This window comes from Astatotilapia calliptera, chromosome 5 (genome assembly GCF_964374335.1).
Source record: "Astatotilapia calliptera chromosome 5, fAstCal68.1, whole genome shotgun sequence".
Lineage (NCBI taxonomy): Eukaryota > Metazoa > Chordata > Actinopteri > Cichliformes > Cichlidae > Astatotilapia > Astatotilapia calliptera.
Genome location: NC_137426.1, coordinates 29,911,067 through 29,933,957, shown reverse-complemented (window position 1 = coordinate 29,933,957; position 22,891 = coordinate 29,911,067). Strand labels below are relative to the sequence as shown.

Genomic DNA, 22,891 nt, shown 5'->3' with positions numbered 1-22,891 from the left:
GGAGTCATGTGGACGCTGTACCAATTCGTCATGGTGAAGAGGGAGCTGAGTAAAAGTGAAGATGTCAATTTACTGGTGGATCTACATCCGTAGCCTTGCCTATGGACCTAAGTCATAAATAGTGATTGAAAGAACGAGATTGCAAATACAAGTGCCAAAAATGAGCTTTCTCCGAAGGGTGGCTGGCCTCTCCCTTAGAGAGAGGGTGAGAAATTCAGTCATTCAAGAGGGGCTCATAGTAGAGCTGCTACTCCTTCACATCAAAAGGAGCAAGTTAAGGTGGTTTAGGCATGTCCCTTGTGGAGGAGGCCCCGGAGCAGAGCCTGGACATGCTGGAGTTCCTTTGGATAAGCAGGAGGGGGTGGCTGGGGAGAGGGAGTCTGGGATTCTCTCTTAGGTTGCTGCCACTGCGACTTGGCTGCGGATAGGTGGAGGAAAATGGATGGGTGGGTGACATAATTGTTTTTATCACATTTATAGTATTTTTTGGCAACAGTGTAATAATGTAGCTTGATTACAATTTTGTGTTTTAAAGAATATGATTGTTTCCTTTCAGGACACCAGGAGAAACGAGTCCTCCGTCACAGATGATTTGTTCAGTGAAGAATGTCACATGCAGGCCATTGCATCTCCAACACTGCATCACTTGGGACAATGCTAAAGACTTTCATCACACACTTACATTTGGATCACCTAAATCCATGACAGTCATTCAGGCAGTAATGCCTGGACTGGGAAACCGAAGATAACTTGGTCATCTTAAGTACGCTTTGCTTAGATTTTTTTTTTCTTTTTTTTTTTGAGGCAATGAGTTCTGGGAACTAATTGGATTGTACAGTGTACCCATAATGAATAAGTTGCCTAACTTAATTGTTTTAAGTAAGCTTTACTTCCTTTTTGTTTAAGGCAATGAGTTTGCATAATGTTTTTAAGCTCTGGGAACTAATTAGATTTTACAGTGTGTTCAAGGAACCAGTCTGAGATGGTCTGAGCTTTATGATAGCACACATCATCTTGCTGGCAGCAGACATCAGAAGATGGGTACACTGTGGTCATAAAGGAATGGAGACAGTCAGCAGCAATACACAGGTAGACTGGTGTTTAAAAAAAAATAAAATGCTCAAATGGTACTAAGGGTCCTGAAATGTAGCTAGATAATACCCCCTACACTATTACACCACAAGCAGTCTGAACTATTGAACCAAGGCAGGATGACTTTCATGCTTTTATGTTGTTTACACCAAATTCTGACCGTACTCTGAGAATTGTCCTCTAACCTCTGGTATCAACAAGACATTTTCTCCCAGAGAATTTCCGCTCATTGGAAATTTTCTCTTTTTCTAAATATTCTCGATAAACCCTACAGATGGTTGTGGGGAAAATCCCAGCAGATCAGCCATTTGTGAAATGTTTAAAGTCACTTAATGTCCCTTAAAAAAGTACTCATTCCGATGCTCTGTTTTGACTTCAGCAGGTCGCCTTAACCGTGTCATGCCTAAATGCAATAACATACTGTCAGTTGAATGGTTGAGTAAACATTTGTATAAATGAGCAGTTGAATAGGTATACCTAATAAAGTGGCCAGTAAACGTATGTGACGGATATCCTTTGCACTGATGAGAATCAGGGAAATTTATCACCTAAATCAGCTTTATGGTGCAGTAAAGTGGTTTTCAGCTCATTATTTCACTTTTATTGGACACTTTTTAACTCTTGGTTGAATCTTATGTCTGCCATAACCCAGTTTCAAGTTCCAACGAGCTTTTGTTTCCCAGAAAAAGGTCAAGTTAAGCCCGCATTTCACTTTATCCACCTACAAATATTGCAAACATCAGAAGAGCCATGCAGATTTAGGGACCAAAACAGATTTAGACAACACTCAGTGGTTTTCAATTGCTGTTTTCCCATCTGAATAGAATGTAAATGTGTCCCTTGAACGCTTCATTTTCCTGACATGGGTCAAAAATTTGTTTTTTAAGGAATTTCAGACCACACAGTGTCCAAATATGTGAATGTACGTGCAAATGTAAGCCTACCAGTGATAAATCCACAGTGTGTTCACATTGCTCTTGTCCAGCGCATGCTGTGGCACATTCCTGACAGACAGACCTTGAGAAGAAATGCATGTGCGATGATAGACACAAATGAGTCAAACTGATTGCCACAAAGCTGCATTTGTTAGGATAATATTTCTTTACCTGGAGAGTGCAGTGACCACTTTTCTTGCCTATTTCATCAGTTGTTTATATATTGCAGGTTCTCACCAAATGTTAAGAACTGGCACAAGCTGACACTTGCAGCTACTACACTTCAAGGCCAGACTGGCTTTGACTTTTTTGAAGTGTGTGGCTATCCATATACTATTGATATCATGTCTTGAGTTTTTCATTTCTGGTAGAAACTGTGGTGAAGTCTTCAAGGGAGTCCAGGGTGTTCTTGACTGTCAAAAGACCCCAGACCTCGATAAGTCCCAGTGAACTGTGCAAACCAGTGCCTGAGGGAACTAATATTTCCCAGACTCAGTCCTCCTAGAAGTAGAGTGTTTGGTCAAGAGCAGTTACTCATTCTATTCCCGTACCTCCTTGCCTACACTCATTTCCTCTCTTCTTTGGTGTCTCTTTCAGTGTCTTGCTCCACTGGCAATGTGACAACTGAACAATGATTCATATGCACGGAGTGCAGACTGGAAGCTATTTCAAATGTCTTGTGAGCCTCATTGAAGTAACTCAGTACCCCCCCCCCCCCCCCCCCCCGTAAACACACATACACCCACCTTGCTGTAGGACAGTTGTGCAGTTTTTTCAGTGGTGTGAAGCCAGTAGCATATGAGGAACCAGAGAGGGAGAGAAAGCTGGGATGTTTACACATCTCAGATAAATGACTGTGCTGTTTGCTTTAATAACCACACTGAATGCAGAGACACATGTAATTGCTTTGATGTTGCTCTGATGGCTAGAAATAATAGCACTCCCCATGATTATGGAGTCAGTCAGGTGCTGGAGGTATACACACCAGGCTGTGTGCACACAACTGCTGTGCGCACACAACTGCTGTGCGTGTAACTGTACTTGAGAATTCCCCCATCCTTCACCTCCTTTAGTTTTTGTCTGGGTTCCCACCCCAAGGGCTTGATTTAGATGAAATGTCACTTTTAATGGAAAATTTGATGGAAGCAAAACAACAACTTGGAATATTGCTTGTGTAAGAAGCAGGAAGGGAGGCAAGTGCCAGGGTGATGTCAGTGGCAAGGGTTGTTTCCCCCCTGATTGTACTCTTTAGGAATTCATTGGTTGCTTCTATGATATTAGTGTTGTAGCAAATGTAGCCCCCAGGCAGGCTGGGCAGCCGGCATATTGCTGCTCTTTATAGATGAGCGTGCCAGGAGGAAATACGCTTGCAGTCCGGCCCTGCTGCGGACTCACTTTGGTCAAAGCTAAAGGGGAGTGGGTGGTTGCAATAAGTGCTAGAGGAGCTCACTGTGTCTGCCTGTTGTTCTCTTTTTCGTACACTTTTCGTCATAATGGTTTTCACGTCATGAATCTGTATGGGCTGAACTCACATCAGTGGGACACAAAGCTCTCTGGCATGCAGGCATTATCTCAGTCGACCAACTGCAGTATACAAGCTGCAGAAAAACTTCATGTATGTCTCCCATGGAAACAGCTGCTCATCTGCATCAAACCAGTGGGTATTTGTTAATGTCATTGGTTCAGCAAATCATCAGGGCGCGCCACGGGCAACTCCGGGACCTCTTTTGTAGCAACGGTTCACATATAAACCTCAAAATCAGTTGCTCAGTGTGGCCTGTCATGTAGTTTTGTGTTTCTATAGAAACTCAGGCCACACAGACTTCCCATTTGGCAGCATGGTAATTAATTTATCTCTATTGATCTCTTGTATACCTCAAGCCTTTCAGCAGGGTGGCTTGAAAGCTGAAAGCTGCATTGTTGATTGAATGCACAGTCTATCTTCAGATGCGATCACAAATCAGTCCCCATAGGGGAATAGCTGGGAGTAGGCCAGATTGTGTTCTTCCATGCTGCAGTGGTAATGATTCATTTCATCCTACAAGACACAAGTAAATGTAATTGCAGGTTTTGGTACTGGACAACAGCCTCTACTCTGCTCACAGTCATGTGGACTGATGTGGCAAAAACTCAACTGCGCTTATGGCCCTGGACGCATATCAAGACACCAGCTTATTCCCTATATTTTGCTTCTAGTGCATTTTGACACAGAAGAGGCAAGATGCTTCAGGTTCAAAATTTTATAATAAGCTGTTCCTGCCAGCTCCCAGCAAAGCTTGACATTTGCTCAGAGCAGGGCAAATAAGGATAGAGGAAAAAAAAACAGAATATTTGCCTAAGGATCTTCAACTCCCTTCCTGCTCCACCCCGCCTCCCAATGTCACCCTCTTTTTCATATCTTTTTTGCACTGAAACTTTTTTCTTTCCAGGTATTTTGTTTTTCTTTGGTGAGTAGGAGGGACTCCTGGCAAACAGATGAAGAGAAATGATGTTATGGACCTCTCCAAAACATCTCAGGGAGTCCAGAGGATGTCCAGTACAGTGCAGAAGAGAGCGTTTGCATAACAACTACTGTATTCATTACAGACTGCGCGAACACAGAGGCAAAATCTAAAGTCGTGATCCTGCTTCATGCCTTTGGAAAAATAGAAACTTAACTTGCAGTAAACTGGATTTCAGTCTCTTTATCTCTTCTCTTATGTTTCCCATCTGAACCCAGGGGTGCGGCTTTGGGAAATAAATAGGTATCAAAGAAAGGAAAATGAGAGAGAGGCGGAGAAAGAGCTTGAGAAGAGTGATAGGGGCAGTAATACTACAAGACAACTCAACGGGAGGCAAATAAGTCGAACTAAAAGCAGCACAAGCAAGATGGAGAAGGCAAAAAAAAAAAAAGTAATGATAGCTCACCTTCTGTCAGCCTCCGTGACAGAAATGACTTGGAAGTTTGGAGACCGGCGTTGTCATGGAAACTGATTTTTGTACTGCTGACAGGCGGGTGTTTTTCCTGCGGATGACAATGCCCACCGATAAAGATGTCATCCTGAGAAAAATAGGTGTTGGCCATCAATGGACCTGAGTGCTGACATTGCTTTTGCTGCAGCCGTATTGTCCGGGGCTGTCCCCCCGAGGATTCTAAAGGCTGCTCGTCCATTGTGTTTGAATTTGAAGAGTGTTTCCCATGGGGCCTGTTTAAGATAAGACACTAAAAGTCTTCAAACATGACATGTCACAATTGTGGCAAAAAAGATACAGTTGTGCCTTTTAATAATTGATGATGAATGTGAAGTTACTCACTGTTGAAGCATAAGATAGAAAACCCGATTATTGTGAATTCAGTCCTTTACAGATAACGCATTCAAGGTGTAGGATTATCAAACTCAATGATGTTAGAGCAGAATTAGAGAAAAGGGTTGCTTTGTAAGCTTCCTGCCAACCCTCACACCATGAATCTACCGCAATATTCCAGCTTCTTTGTTAATGATCAGCACCAGCGATGCGCTGCGTGTTGGATCACACTCTGTCCTGCTATCCTTGCACGAGTTTCTGTGCTGGAGGCAAATGTCTTGTTTATCATGTCCAGGCTGTTGTGCACGGGGGCCGCATTTTTAATTAAAAGTTGTTGTAGCTATCTCTACAACATTGGGAGGTGTGATCACTGCCTGTCACTTCAGCTCAACACAAACATGTTTATTTTTGGTCCCAGATTCATTTAATGGGCTTGTCAAAACTGATGAAAATTAGGGGAGGCAGAGGCGGCTGATAAGCCCCTGTGTTATTAGATGGGCTGGAACTGTTGTTTGTCTCCCTTCGTTTGTCCTGCGTTGATGCTCGAATGCGCGAGTACAACTAGCAAGCAAGCTGAAGAAAAATTACACAGCCCTGCACAACTGCTAATTCATTCCCAGACATAGAAAGCAAAATGATTAAAGTTTGCATGGCTCAAACTTTAAAGAATAAATAGAGGATTTCACACTTGTGGCTACTGAAGCAGCGCCGCAGTGCCTCTGCGCTGCAGTCTGCTCGATGATTTCTGAAATGTAGAGCAGCAGAGGTAAATAGACATGGGAGCAGACAAACTTTTTCTCATATTCGCTTGGGTGCTTTTTATCTTTGATGTCCCTCCCAAGCACACACACACACAAAAAAGCAAAAGTCAGATCTTCCCAAAAAAATTCTCAGAGGGGTGGGATAATTGCGCACCAGTTCTACACGGTGTGCATCAGTGAGAGAGATTTGTAAAGAAAAAGTCGGACTTTTTGATATTTATCTGAGGGGATGGCAGTGTCACTCTGCTCTGCATGATGACAACTGTATTTCTGTGGTGGCAAAATAGTGGACTGGTTTTTGCTGTTGTGTTGGAAACGATCAAATTGCTGTTTATTGGCGGTGTACAAGACTAAACTGTGGAGATGATGGAATTTTACTGCTTTCCTGCGTCTCTCCACAGAGGGTGGTTTTATTGAAAAGCACCTCTCACTGAGGTAATGCAGACAAATGACAGCTTGACGCACAAATGTAACCTTCCGCCCCCTGTGCGAGCTTTAGTTGAGGGCATAATTGCATTGTACTTTTATTGTGTTTGTTTTTCAAGTCAATTGCAATCATATAAAAATGCAAATACTGCACATATGGAACACGCCTGAGTCACTGAGCGGTAAATAAAGGAGCAGGTACTCTGAGAACAAAAGAGAAAGGGGAAAAAATGAGAAGAGTGATCACATGTCAGTGGGACAGAATCATCACAGACCTGCTGTTGGCTGCTGAATATGTCGTTCACCCAATCTGAGGAAAAACCTATGAAGGGAAAAGTGAACCGAAGCAAATTAAAAGTTAGCTGATGAGGTGGATCAACTTGTAAATCTCACTCAGTTGGACAGAATGTGGACACGCTGAAAACATAAATACCATAAAAACAAGAGCTGCCTTAAGTGCTGTGTACCCAAACTTAATACTCGCACTACAGCAGAAGAAGAAAGCCACTAACATTACATTTACATTTACAGGACATAATGCAGTCATGGAGGAAGAGAAAGGAGAGGATTGAGGATTATTCTCTTTTGTAAAAAGTTGGTATGTTCATATTTGACTGGATCAGAATGTACATGTGATGGGGTCTTTCAGAGCTTTGTCCTTTAAACATTCAGTTAAGATGTTATCCGAATGAGTTCCATATAGCATCACTGCAACTGCACGCACGCACACACACACACACACACACACACACACACACACACACACACACTTGAGACAGGTGGGGAAGCCACAGAAAGTGCTAAAAAGCAAATACCCTTAAGTGCTACCGTAGTCCTTTACAAGAGGGGTTTGAAATGAGTTCTCTGTCCACTTAGTGCTTTCACTTATCTAAGTGCTCTGGTTGACCTTCCCACTGTCTCACTTTCCAGAAGCAAGTTTATTCCCCTCCCCACCCCCGCACAACTCTATCAGGGTTAACTGCATGCTACCATTTTCCTTGAACTCTAGCCAAAAACAGTGAGGTGTACCTAAAGCAAGTCACTATAGACCCGCTTGAAACCTTTAAGTGCAAAAGCTCAGAATTTTGTGGTCATTCATTTTTTCCATGCTTTTCGAGAACTACAGAAATAAACTCATTACTCTTTCTATTCAATAGCATTTTACAGTTACACACTTAAGTATTTTAGATCATTACAACAAAACAAGATTTGAGAAATCATGAACGGTATCAGTGATTAAGCCATGATGTTTAGAGACCATTTTTTTACAAGAGTACACAGGTCGATGAGAAATAGAGTGGTTAGTGCAAGTTCACAATCTTTCCACCTGTTTTTTTTTCTCTCTCAAAAAAAGCTTCCACCTGTCAAAATCCTCTCACCAGTCCTCTAATGGACCAGTTTACAGACCAGCTGTGGTAGTCTCCCAAGTCTATATCTTACAAGTCAAAAGTTTATAAAATCAGTGGGCAATGTAAATAATATTTATTATCTCGTTTGTAAGGTACCTGAGACTTTTTGAATGTATTAGGCAACGTGTGAGCAGTCAGCTCTTGAAGCTGATGTGTTAAAAGCAGGATAAACAGGCAGTCATAAGAGCAGGGCAGATATGAATAGAGTGACTTTGTCTGAGCGACTTTGACAAGAGTCAAGTTGTGTTGGCTAGACACTTTCTCAGTATACTCTGATTAGTACCTTTCAAAAACAGTCCAACAAAGGACAGCCAGTAAACTGGTGAAAGGCAAATGAGTGCCTAAGGCTTAATGTTATATGTTGGGAGGAAATTCTGGCAACTGTCACACATTACTAAAAGTCTTTAGGTTGCCTTAATGCAAAAACGTGTCAGAATACGTGCCTTCAAACATCAGTGTAAGGGACCAAATTCCTGCCAGCTAGTTTTGTGCCCTTGCTGACCCGTGTCCACTTCTTAAATTAGCTACAGGCACGGCTGTCTGAACTGGAACCAGAAGCAAGGGCTGCTGGTCTGATGAATCATGTTTTCTTTGTCGTTCTCATTTTAAACCATGCACATCCTTTCATGGTAATGGTGAAAGGATGGGCAATGTGTTTAATCCAAACTAAACAAAATCTCGGTGCAATGACAAATCTGTGTGTTGAGCTGGATAAACCAGTCCAGTCCTTATACGCCCCATCTAATAACCTTTAGTGCTTGCTTCTAAAGGTTGTCCCTGGACACCTTTTGAGGTATTGTGGAAGCCAGAACTTTTTTTTTTAACAGCACAATGCAGCAGGGGGATTCAGTGTGGCTGATCTCTGTGAACACCTGCCAAAGTACTCACAACCACCTTTCTTGGAAGTTTCCACTTAGTAGGTAACTTCAAGACTTTATCCTGCCTGATAAATCCTTGGAATCAGGAGCCTAGTTATTGGTCAGGACAGAGTTGTTTTCAAACGTGACTGCTATTTTTATGCCAGCTACAGACCTCTAACATTTTTCACTACACCTTGCACACAGCCATCACACAATAAAACTAAACACAATTAAACTAAATTAAAAATCAACCATTTGTTGTGGTTCCTGCTACAGTACAACTGGGCCCATATCTTGATGACTCACACTGTAAAATCAAAGCCAGCCCCACTGTTACAATTGGCAGTGACCCTGGATTCCAATATAAGAAATGTCTTAAATCATTATCTCCTTGCAGTAAACAACTTGCACATTTTGTTCTCTCTGAAGAGCAAAGATTCTTTACAGCCATAAAGAGGCTGAACTCACAGACTCACTTCTTTAAACTGTCCATTGCAGTGCTTATTGTTTTGCTAAATACTTGTGAGACAAAGCCAAACAACCTGTTTCAGATCCACTCTAGCAGCACTTTGAAAGAGCAGTGTGTACATGTCGGCACGCATCTCGTAATGTATTGTGCAGCTCCTTCAGCAGACTTGTAATAGAGCTCTAACAGACCCAGGGGAGATTGTTAAAATAGTGCGGCAGGTTAGCTAACGCTAGCAGTGAAGTATTCCCATGTGGGGATCATCAAAAACACACCTAAGGGATTGATGGCAGTCTTTAGCTGTAGTCCCAGTAGTCACACATTGGACAGATATAACTGCGAGGATGAGTCCTAGGTGGATGTGAAATACTTCACAGTGCTTGCCAGCTGCTAGTTGTCAATAGAAAGCAGAGGATATGATGGGTATGTGAGGTGGGTTGGTTGCTTGGTGAGTGGAAAGCAGTGTTGGCTTAATGGTTAAATGGGGTTTCAGGGAAGAAGTGATAACCTTAAAAAAAAATGGAAAAAGACTGCTCGGCTGCTGCCGAGGGGTAATTTCTGTCTTATCTCTCATCATAACAGTTGAGGATCTAAATAATATATTAATTTCCCAATATGTAGAGCATGTGATTACAATGGAAGGAGGGAGAAGTAAGGGGGGAAAAGCAGAAAGGTTGTCGGCATCTGCTTTTTTTACCCTTTCATCAACTTCACAGACTCTGTGGATCTACAAGGTGTAACTAAGCACCTTCTTATCCTCCCCAGCTCCAACTCTTGATCTCCCCAGGCCCTCGGCCATCCTTCACTGGTCTTAATGACACCCGCTTATTTAATTCAGGTTACTTGGAAATTAGATTAGTGTCGATAGAGGAGGACGGTGAGACATAGAGTGGAGCCAGAGAAAATGAGAGGGAGAAAGAGTGTCTTTGCACTTCCCTGCTTCTTCAGCTCCAAGTGTGTGTGTGTGTATTTTACAACACGTTTAATGCCATTGCACCCAGTTGCTTGTCATTGTGTCACTGACTCCGTCCTTACTACAAGAGGTCCGTAGAGGCTTCAGGGAAATGGCAACAAAGATGATGCTGATGAAAATCAGTAATGATGATGACAGGCTGTTGATGTCGATGATTGGTAATTAGATGGCATCAACAAAATGTGGCTGATTGCTTCTTCAGTGCTGCTTCTTACTTCATTATGTTTGCGGCTCTTCCATTGGTTTCCACCAAACAGCAGCGTCAGACTCTGCGGGCTCGTGGAAACACTCAGACAGCAGTGTGTGCTTGTGTGCGAGCTCTGCTCGCCTCTGTGTGAGCGCAGTCAATTGCCCTCCAGCTCTGACACAGTTCACTGAGAGGAAGCTGTGACAAGAGACTTTGTTTCAGACATATGCTCAGTGTGCCACTGTGAAAAGGGAAAGCATGCATGCACACGTGGAGTGATTATTGTGTTCCGAATTGCCAAACGTTTGCATTAAAACACAGAGCTATACATAAATGCACACACTCAGCTAAATGCAAATTGTATGTGATAAGCATACACACACTCTCCCAGCAGAGATACAAGCCGGCTACAGAAGAGCACTTGGCTGCCTAAAGCCCCTGAAGCGCATGTCAACTCCTCCCATCATCCCACATTGGGGCTCTGCATATTAACTAAACATCTGGCTGTGTCAGCACCAGTTCATCACAGTAGGGACCCCTGCACCCACTCCCCCTTCTTTTGCCTCTGTGTCTGCATCTGCCGAGGAAATAGAGAAAACCGTGCAAAGCGCAATGTGATTCACCGTAGCCCAGTGTGTATGAGTGAGCATCAGACATGCATATTCATTTGGATTAATTTTCAGGCAGAAGTTGAAATGGCTGGCTTTGACTGGACAAATATGAACAGTTTGGATGTCAAAAATAAATGCAAGCCAGCGTGTACCCACAAATGCCAAACGTCCTCACACAGGAGATGTTTACATGCTGATATGAAACCACCCACTGGGCTAGAGCAATTAATGGGCTGCTAGCAGTGCATTAACATTAAGGTTGAGTCACCCCATTTAATGCATTTATCCTCCAGGGGAAAGTGGTTTATTGTTAGCTGAAGAATGTACAAATACCTTTGATACAAACCTGATCCATTTTATATTTAGGATGTAACAGCACGCAGCATACATTAATGCATGCACTCTGCACTACAAGACTCATCTGGCTTCTGAGGTTGATTGCTGGCCAGGTGGGAAATATCACCAAGGCTAAACAGGCTAAACATTTGTAAAGGAGGAATGTTTGTTTCATTTTGTTAGTACTCCTACTGCAGATGTACTTTTTTTTTTTTACTTTTTCAGTTACTTTTTTTAATGAAATCTTTTTTAATTATTTATTGTAACACTGTTTACTCAGTTCTTGTTCCATATTTATACTGATACTCCTGGAGTATCACTGCATGACATACATACATATTTGTTTACCTCCTGGGTTACGGTGCAACCCCTCGTTTACATCATACTGTACAGAGTCAATAGCAGAGCATGCTAAACCCAAGCTTTCCACATGCATGGATTAATGGCACATACACTCACCTCATTATTCGTAACTTTTGCCATGTTTGAGGTATGAGGATGAGGAATGTAGTAGTCGAGCTCGTGACAGGCACTTCTGATTTGGCACACTTAGATTCTGGCATCTCTATAGAAATACTCTCAGTCTCTCTGGAGCTTTTTATTGTAGACGATGTGGTAGAAAAGATTAGTGCAGATACATTAGTTAGCAATGACGCGTAATGTGTGTTACAGGTTGTGATCTCACTCAGGCCTGGTGCTTGTCAGTTCACTAAGTTATTGTCAATGTATCCCCAGTGCAGCTTTGTAGTTTTGAGTGCAGCGCACGTAACCAATGGTTATCTTTGAAGAAAAGGGGCCTTTAGTGATTACAGTATATTGGCAGTTGGGTGTGTGAAACAGCAGTCTCCTGAAGTGCCCCATTACCTCTCTGATTTAAAATGTGTACAGAGCAACAGGCCAAGCAATACAGTCCCTCCTCTGACAATACCAATAGCATTCTGCTCACGGACAGGAGGGCAGCAGAAAGAGAAAGAGGCAGATCATGAGAGAGAAAAGAGGACTTATTCAAAAGCAGACACAAATTTTCTACCATTAATAACATTTTGGGATTAATGCATTTATTTTTATATCTGGATGTGGTCAGTGGATCAGTGAAAATAGTTCTTAGGAGTGCTGCATTAGATCCAATACAGAGAAAAAATACTACTTCAATTGAAAACCTTTTTTTTTCTATGTTCTATTTGTTGAATGCAAGTGAACAACACTAATCCTTAACATTCATTCTTTCTTATTTTAACTGAAAGAGTGCGGTCACACCTGGTGAGAAAAAGTAACTCTTGGTTGTTCCAGACTTATTAATCATCCCATCTCCTGCAGCCATACATACAGATTTGTTGCCAGTCTGCAAAACACATGTTGTCACCAAAGCCCCGAGAGCTTTCGTAAGCTTGATTCACAAACAATAGCACTCAGCTAACATTCTGCTAATCTGTGACATCAGGCTGAAATATCAGCATTTGTGTTTTTTTTTTGATAAACCACAGGGAGTCATGTCTCGTTACACACACTTACACCTTCAAAAACGAGATTTTCTTTTGTTACAGTTGTCACCTCTATTTTAAATTTGAGCATTTCTTGCCTTTTCATTACAAGTTTTATAAAAGTATAATTTTATAAAACTTATAGTTGTATAAAGACTTCTATAAGTAAAATTTACAGGTGAAGAATTAAACATTTTATTCAATTTGTTAATTTAACTGCCCGTTGCACTACTTTCATTAAAGAAAGGTTTACAAACCTAACCAACAAAGGTTGACTGTCATAGCTTATCTATGTCTTCACCCATTCTCGATCCAAAGGGAATTTGTATACGGGGCAAATACGTCAACTATTAAACGATAGAGTGGGGCATAGTGTGTCTTGGGTTAAGTATTTTAACAAGTTGCTTCAACTACTTCCTTTCCACCATGTAACCACATCAGTTATTTCAATCCACCGTTTGCTTTTCTGTTCATATGGAGTGTAGCCAGCGATGCTCAGTGAGCCTGGTTGTGCTTGATGGTGCATTTTTGCTTCAATTGGTGAAACGAGTTTGCTGTTTTCATCTCTAGTGGGAATAATTTTCTTGCATATTTTACAAAGTATTGTGTTTGTGTTAGAGGTTGTTGGAGTAGCTTACTTTTTATGAAAACATTATTGTAGGCTGAAATGTGGCTCTCACTCTCAGACATGCCAGGGCTTGCCTTATTGTTGTGCAGTAGGGGAGCTAGATGTGAAGCATCGCTGTATCATTGATATGACAAGATGACACTTCAATTTCACATAAAAATTCACGTAAAAATCATGGACGACATGATATTGTCAAACTATGGTTGTGTGGCAGGATTCAAATTCAGGCCTGGGGGAGACAGAACATAAACTTAAAGGGCAGCTTTAATGCTGAACTGTACGAAAGGTAGCTGATCAGGAGTAAACAATTCAAAAACTTGGAATCTCTGGGGAAACATGGAACAAGGAAACAGACAACCCAGAGGGAATATGTGACAAAGTAATACAATGTAACAAGTAGAGAGGAAACAGGTGGGAACACAGCTGAGGGAAACAAATATAAAGACTCGAGAGGAAGTTGTACTAAACACAAGACAATCACCAAAGTAAAACAGGAAGAGAAACACAACTGAATAGGGAGACAAGATTAACTTGACAAAACTAAACAGTGGAACAAGAAAGACAAAAATACAGATAGCTATACCAACAGTAAAGCTATTGGTATGGAGTTAGCTGTGTTTCCTTTCTAGGATGTTTCTAGAATGTTTTGTTTGTTGCTTTGACCGTGCCCACCCTGACGTTTCCTACCTTCAAAGATAAATAAAATAATCAGTTGTTGTGGGGGGGGGAACACCAGACTGATGGACACAACAAAAATGAGACTTGGACACAATGGAAGAGAGCTAACGCCATCTGAAGCAAAAGACTACAAATAAAACTGAGCTTGAACATGAATCACTTCTCAAAGCAATAGTAATCAACAAGCCACAAAAACCCAAAGATACATTATATGATAATCCTGTAAGTCCTTTTTGCTCTACAAGAAGTTTGCCAAAAGTGCTTCAGTCTTTAAACCCTGGCATTATGACCTGAAAAGCTGATAGAGCAAACATGTTAGCAAATGGTCGCTTACGTGTTCAACAGACAGACCCACATTAGCATTTGTTTGATATCATCAAGTGTTTCCTATTAGCTAACTTTCCTTGTCTGTGTATTAGGCGGGTAGCCCCATTATTACAGCAGTTTTGCCGAAGACAGCTGCCGAAATTATGCTCAAGTGTGGCGACAGTGCATCAAAGCAAGAACGTTGGAGGGCATACAGCCAGATGCGAGACTATTAAGGGACAGAGCAGAGTCAGGTAATGATTCCCTGTGTGCTGGTTGCTATAAAGGACTCCTTGACTATTACACATACTCATTTGATTCCTAGTTGAAATTATTGATTGGTGCTGCTTACAATACCCTTGGCTGTCAAGGATACTTTAATACTAATCTCTGTCAACAGCCACACACATCCAGCGAAGCAAGAGTTTTGCACAGCTTCTCTAAATCCGCGTTGATTTATTATGAACATTTTCTCATTATTTTGAGAACAAACGAGAGAAGAATCACAAACAAACACGTACGAAGACTTACCCTTTCTTGTGTAACCACCTGTGTGGAGACAAGCTGCTGGCCATTACCGGGGATAAGTATCTGCTGGCAGGAGTTTAATGGTGAATTGTAGTGAATGTAATATAACCCTGTATATCTGTTAGTTTACAATAAAACCTCTTTAGGTGGTAGCAATGCTTTATGCGCTGCACTGAGAGTTGAAAATACAGCTACAGTCTCCACAAAGGCCCTCTTACCACAAAATGTTAATGCTCCATGTCGTTATGCTTCCATTCAGTCACTTCAGTACAATAATTAATCAAAATAAACATACAGTGCTTGACAATAAGGCTTTTATATTCAGCACTAATCAGACAACTCATTAGGCATTAATGAGCCGACTCTGCCTGCTCTTGTCGTGTTTGGGGGAACTTTGGCGCATGGGGAGAAGTGTTTGAGTGTGTGTTTGTGTGTTAACTTGCTGATACACATTAGCACACATGCTCCCGCATGTACACACATAAAGACGCGCGCACACATCCAGCACTCCTGTAGTCCCACTCCAATTATGGCAGCATCTCACCCGGGAAGAAGCCCACTTATGCAGCATTCACTTTATGAATAATTGATTGTTTGTGCCAGTGTTATATTTGTAAATACACGTTTGCACTCTGATTAATAGTTTTCTAGACATATTCATTTGTTGAATTTGATTAGACTCTTAAATGTATTATTTATTAGCTGCAATTGCTCTCCGGTTATTAGTCATCACCACTGCAACAAGAAGATTTGGCATAAGGATGCATCTGCATGCAAACAGTTATGCTTGCATCCATTCACAGTCAGTCATATAGAAGGTGTCTGGGTATGCGTGTGTGTGTGATTTGACACATTGAGATGCTGTGAACCCGATGACTGCCTTTAAGTATGTCGTTGCATCTTTAAGGCTTACAGCCGTGCTATTTGTAACTCTAAACATAAAAGGTAATTAACCTGTCGTCGTCATTCTTTTAGACTGATCAGTGTACCTGAGAATTAAAGCCATTTTTTCCACAGAAAAAGCATCACACATGCTAACCTTAAAAACAAGACTTTTGCAGACTAGTGCGGAGAGGTTATCAAACAGGCAATGCCAGTGTAATTAGATTTTTTTTTTTTTTTTTTTTGTGCGGCTTCAAAATGTTTTCTTTATGTCGCTGATAAAGGGAATGTGTAACTCCGACCTTTTGGGTGAATTTTTGTAATATGTGGGAGTTTGCATTATCGCTTGCTTTGATGAATTCTTTTCACAGCCACAGTGAGATTCATAAAGAGCTAGGTCAAATGTGTTGCATAAGTTTAAAAAAAAAAACACACAAAAAACCCCGTAGAAACGCAGAAAAGAATACAGGCAGAGCAATGTGTTAGTGACACATTTGAATTTATTTGCTGGAGGGCAAATGTGACACAGCACAAGATCGTCACTGTGAACGAACGCATATGCACCGTGCTGCTGCTGCATTTCTGTTTTTGAAATCAAAAAAGAGCCCTGGTAGAAAAATAGTCTTTTCCTGGTATTTATTTACCATTTAGTCAGTGCCTAACTACTGGCATTTAACAAAGGACAAAAAATTTAAAACCATGCTGGCATGTCTAAATTATTGTCACAACATTTGGCGCATCAGCTTAGCTAGACACAGCCTTCAGGCAGTGTACGTTCAAGCTATTGGAGATAAGAAAAACAAAGAACTTATTTTAGATTGTGAACGTGACTGTATTTTTCAGTCCATACTACAAATTACTTTATATTTTCTATTAAGATGGTCTATATTTAATTGCTAGCAAGTGACAAAAGAAGACAACATGATTCGATCTGTCGCAATCACACAAGGTAAAACTCGTATATAGTTTTCATTTTGCTGTGAATAACATGGTGCTAGTATACAAGGTAGTGTGCACATAACCAGTTACAGTAGATGCACAATCTAAGCAGGTTGTAAAGTACTGTTGAAATCTTACTAATAATGCGCATGCGTATTTTTTTTCTTGATAGAATAGGCGCAGGTGTTAGTTAAAAGAGAAGCTCTGTTCTCTCCAAGCACGGTGACATTACAGAAACTTATTCTGGAATTCAGCCAGAATGATTGTTTTGCACTGTGAGATACTGAGCCGTTGTTGGAAAAGTCCCACACAAAACACACCTAAGTATTCAATTCTGCCAAGTGTTTTGAGCTAATCTGCCCGGCTATGATACTCTTCTCAGGGAAAACTTGTTGCAAACATGGTTGATTAACATCTTCCCGACCAACAATTAACTGTTGCGTTATTGAAATGCACAGTTTGGCGATCTCAGCAATCTGGCGTTCTCAGCTTCAGTCTGTAAAGCGATCGAGTGAGAACAGTTGTGTAGTTTTGCGGAGCCGCGAATGGAATGCATGTTGAAGTCTCCAGGAAGAAATCGCTGCCGTTGTACTTTTGCTGAAAACCTTGAAACCTGTTGCAAAGACGTTGTGGGCAAATCCCCAACAGCACAGTGGGGCAGGTTGTCTCACAAAACTGACAGACACGGTGCATCATTGTGACTGTACACGTGTGTGTACGCCAGTGTGTATTACTCTGCTCCTAGGGAGTGCTAGCAGGCCAACTGAAGACGGAAGGAAAAGCAGCACTGCTCTGCACCATATGCCAAATATGAGACTGCCTGCCAATTTGTGGGGGATACTGGCAAGTGCTAGCAAGGCTGAATTCTTGACAGAGGGAGATGAATAATTGAACATGTGCGAAGCGAAGTTCTGTTGGGATGGAGTAGGGTGCCTTTATACATGGAGAAAGGGAATGGAGACAGTCAGAGCGTCTACAAGCAAAGCTCTCATTTAGATATTGATGTGGCTTTTTTTTTTCTTTTTTTGTAAACATGTCAAAAAGTTGCAGAGATTTTAGATGGACTTGAATGGATTTATGGAGAGATGTGAAAGAGGAAGAAAGCATAGCCCATTGGCATCTGTGTATTGTGATCATATGAAGCAAAACCAAAGCTAACATGCTAGTGTTACAGTCTCACTGAAAACACACAAAAATACATACATTTAAAAAAAACAAACACACACACACGAGAAATTGTAACTTCATCAGTGTGTTTCGTGTTTTAATAATTTAGCAGACACACTACTGCCGAACAGCTCCAAGTATATTCAGCAGTTGAACAAACCTATAGGCTCTCATACTTTCCAGACCTCATTCCTTGTAAATTACTAATGGAGTGAAGGACCAGAAGAAAATATTTTATCTCATATGCTTAAGCTGTATACATTACAGCTTTGTACATCATTTCAAGGTTTCATGTTAAAAATGGGAACAAATTGCAATAAATTGTACTTTGGAAGACATTAAATAACAGCTGCATTCAACAGCTGGTTTAGACTAAGTGTGAAAAATGCATCCTGGCAGGTTTCAAGAGGTGATTACATTTAGGATGTGAGCCCTGTACCGTATGTTGTGTCCTACTGTTTAATATGGCGCCATCATTATAGGAAGTATGTTGTCTGGGCATTTTTGTTTTTTGCACTGGGGGAGGTTCACATTTGATTTCAAATGATCCTTTAGGGAGATGTGACAACATAGATCTACCTTAGGCTTTTGTAATAAAGGCCTTTAGGCTGGTCCGTGCATTTTTGATTGAGGGAAAAATATGTATTCTCTAACGGGTTGATGAATGGTTAATGAAGGTTGCTGTAAAAGTTGCGCCTTGTCTTTCCAAAAGCTGCAACTTTTACTATTCTCCCATTCTTGTTTCTTTCTTTTTATTCTTTGTACAGATAGATAATATTAGTCATTGTGTGTGAGATGTCCTTAAAGCTGGAATGAAGTAACCAGTTGTATCTCAGAATATTCAACTTTAAGGCTCTCCAAATTAAAATTGTAAGCCAGGAATGCAAATTTGAGCTTTGGCGATCAAATCTCACTAAGAAACCCCGCTTGAGGACACCAGGAGGGGAGACAACTGTGAGGAAAAACAACGGGAGACTCCATGGCTGTTTCTAGTCTATCTGTCACCAGGTGCCAGCGTCTGAATAAACATTGCCCACAATGACATTGCGTAAATGTGTGTAATGTGAATATTCAGTGTTCTGTAATTTCCCCGTGTTTCATTGAGTGAACACAAGAACAACATAAACATCACAACAAGCATTTGAAGATAGTGATGAATCCCACTGCTTGAGGCAATGACAAGAGGTATAAGAAAGAAAACAAACTGTATTCTGGGTAAATGGTGCCGCCTGGATAATAGACAGAGACAAATGTGAGAGACTACGCAGTTGTGACAGCAAATTTTCTCCAATAGTAGCCTTACGTTCTGTATATGTCACTGTCCGGCTATTGCCTGTGACTTTCCATTAATCCTGAGAAATTGATCTGTTTTGTTCTCTTGTTTAACGGTGACTTTGCAATGCCACTTTTACTGAAACCTATTATGTTCTAATCATCGTCTCCTCTCTCTTTTCCCCATGTCCTTTTTCTTCCCTCTCTTTCTCTCTCGCTGACAGATACCACCCTGTCCAGTGAACGTGGTAAGTACTGCAGCCGCACGCTCCCGTGATTTTGAGCCATCTGTGCATGGACTCCGCCAGCGACAGAGCAGTGGCTGTTTGCGTTAATGTGGAAGGAACCATTCTCAGATTTTAGTCTCAGTGGGGGAGCGACGAGCCATAAACATCATTTGCATCACTGGGAAGCTATTCTCCATCACATTGCATGTCACAGCAAATGTTGAAACGAGGAGAGAAACATCAAGAGAAAGCAATTATGAAAGCAGCATCCTCAGACCCATGTGGCCTATCACACTTTGAATTTTGCATATTTTCCCTGCATGCATTTTGCCTCGACCTACTTAGTCAATTTACCCCCTTTTGACTCCAATAGTGCTCAATAAGGAGCATCTTTTTTACTTTGCGTCCTTCCAGCTATAGTGGAACTCATCTCCATGTAGGTGAAATAGAAGTGGATAGAAGTCCCCGCTGTGCCATTATTAATGTCTTCCTGTAAAATGTCTCGCCTCTTTATCAAATCGGCTGAATGTCTGAGTCTATCTGCAGTACTAGCTTTGTTTATATTTCATATAAGTGTGTGTGTGTGTGTGTGTGTGTGTGTGTGTGTGTGTGTGTGTGTGCGCTTTCTGGCATTATATCCAGTTTTGGGTCACCTGTGTCGGCCACTTGTCTTCTCTAACATTGCTTTCTATGCTCATTAGATGTTCCCGCTGTACATGTGTGAGTACAGCGCTAATACAAGAAGTCATCATGTCGCATTTGCTCTCCAGCGTATCGTTTATAACTTGAAAATGTTGAGCCAAAGCCGTGCAGTGACATCACGCGATATAGATACAACTACTGTGTCTGGTCTTTGAAACATCAAAGTGGCAGGAGGGAAGAGAACTTGCAAAGTTGTGGTTTTGATCAAGCACTTAAGGTTTATTTTTGTGTGCCTGGTTAACCTCTATTTGCTGGTGGAGGAGACGATGATATGAAGCACAGAGAAGATTGTGTGATCAATTTTTCATTGCCAAGCTAGCAACCGTGCGGTGCTTTTTTTTGTTTTGTTTTTCTTCTTCCCCCAATCCAGTTAGGCCTGAACAAAGAGCGGGGAATAAGAAGTCACAATGGGTAAAGATTTGTATTCGTTCTGAGCGTAATCCTTGATGCTGACCTCATCTCTGCCTCTCTTAACCGCCCTGCCGCTTTTACATTAAAACAAACGCACAGGTTCTTTCCTCTTCTGCACCAACACTTTTCTTTTCTGTACTGCTGAGTGGACGCATAATGTGAATGATAGTTCACAATGAAACACCCCCAAAAATAATAAGTAAAAGGGAAGTAATGAATGGATTCCAAAGCAGCTGAGAGAGAGGAAGCAGTCTTAAGGCAAGGTCTGTGTGCCCTTGGAACCTTTATGAAGTGCAGTCAGCAGAAAGCCAGCCAGCAGATTGCTTATCACTCAGGAAAGAATACATCATTCAAACCATTCACTTGTGGTTTTCATATAGGTGTAATTTTGGATGAACACAAACACATAACATGCAACTGCGGTGCAAAGTCATACTTGAGCTCCATCCTTGTGCCTACCTGTGCTTAGCAATCTCGCCCTGTGTCGCTAGCAGGGGTGGGGCATGTTTTTAGTCATCTGATAGGCCTCCTCAACATCAAGTGCCTGCTCGCACATCCTCTTCTAACTTAATTGGCTGTACCTGAGGCGGGAGGGCAAGGTGTAATTGTGATAAAAGAAAACGCTGTGCTCGGCTGGTTTTAGTACCTTTATCTATAATCTCCAGATTGATAATGGTTTTTCTGCCAGCCGTGCAAATTGTTCATCCCAATAAACTGCACTAGAAGCCACCTTAACTCTGTCATGTCCAGAGCAAGATACATTTGTATAAGGTTAGAATATATATTAATCTGGAACTTTCAAGTAATTTCTTTTAGGTGTGTGTGTGTGTGTGTGTGTGTGTGTGTGTGTGTGTGTGTGTGTGTGTGTGTGTGTGTGTGTGTGTGTGTGTGTGTGTATCAGGATTAAAAATATTACGTGAATCTGTTTTTCTTGGCCAAATACACAAGGCTATATTTCCCTGTTCGCCTTAAGAAATCAATGTTTTTCTTTTCTAAGGAGTTCAAATTAAATTTAAATTGAGAAGACTTGATTGTCTTTTTAAACAGAAAGCAACGTATTATTTTCCCTGTTTTGTTAAAGGATCAAAACAAAATCCAGATATAACTGAATATGTGGACTTTAACTTTGCTGATTAGTGGATTTCTTTTCCCATGGGACAGAGCCAGGCTGCCTTTCAACCCATGTTTTCTGCAAAAAAGTTTCTTGTTAATTTAAAAACTCTATATTTTTATTCTTGGTCTCTGCAGATCATCCAGTTTACAAAATCAGACATTAGACATCAGTGACATTGGCCTAAAGACCCATCCGTAAGCTGCTAACCCGTTGGTAAGGAAAAAAGTGTATTCCACAAACACTTGGAGAGTGGAGACTAAAGATGTCACCTCTTGAACTGATAGCAAAACAGTGCTGCACCAAAAACCTCCTTGTGACTACTATTGCTTGCTAGCAGATTTCCCTGGTTACCTGTTAGGGCTGGGTATCGTCACTGATTTCTAGAATCGATTCAGTTCCGATTCACAATCGATTCGATTCAATTTGAATAAGAATAACTTTATTTATCCCGAGGAAAATTCTTTTGTCATGTACATGCTCAAAGCAGCAGGAGAGACAGAGGAACAGATGATTAAGATATATAATATATGCAATAAGAATAGTAATATACAGTAGTAGGATAGTGCAAGACATAGTATCAAATAACTCTATAATAAATAAAAAACTTAACTATCAGTGCAGGCGATTCTAGAAAGTGACAGTATTGTGCATTAGAATAAAGGGAGTAGCAGCGTATGATGGGGGGATGAAACAAATATTCAATAAGGGGAATTTTGCCTCTGAAAAATTTTGAATATGGGAAATTTTGCCTCAAACAGTCAGAGATATTATAATTCAGATCATGCATCAGTACATTTCCATATTTTTATATCTATAAAAAGGAAGTTGACACTTGCTCAAAGGTGTGAGCATCACAGCAGATGCTTTTGTGTCAAAGTAACTGAGGATAAAACAGAAAAACATGAAGGTGATTTTCCTGGCCTGGGATTTTATAGAAATATTCTGCAGTACATCAAAAACGAAAGAAAACCATTAATCAACATATGAACATTACCTGATGCTGCTGAAGTAAAGCAGAGCAAAGTTACAGCGGTTTTATTAGAGACACAGCAATGCGTTTTGCAATTTTGCATAATTTTAAGAAGTTAAAATTTCTTCAGATGCCCATTGAACAGCAGAAATGAGGCTTTCTTTTTGGAAGTAAGTAAAAGGAAAAAACAGCGGCCGACAGCGCTGGTGGACTTGTGCGTAATAAGCAAGCGAATAATGTGGAAA

The 22,891-nt window shown here is 41.1% G+C and overlaps 1 protein-coding gene across 4 annotated transcripts in view; it reads left to right on the top strand.

The window, feature by feature from the left end:
* cdh4 (cadherin 4, type 1, R-cadherin (retinal)) overlaps positions 1-22,891 on the top strand; it is a 226,758-nt gene that overhangs the window by 65,841 nt on the left and 138,026 nt on the right. For 3 of the 4 annotated variants that reach the window (XR_013909314.1, XM_026168752.2, XM_080302057.1), the window contains exon 3: positions 19,447-19,470. The exons of the other annotated variant lie outside the window; for it this stretch is intronic. Coding sequence is in view for 2 of the 3 variants with exons in the window: in XM_026168752.2 (XP_026024537.2) it covers positions 19,447-19,470 (24 nt within the window). In the remaining variant the exon portion in view is untranslated. The remainder of the gene's footprint in view (positions 1-19,446; positions 19,471-22,891) is intronic. 4 annotated transcript variants of the gene reach the window in all.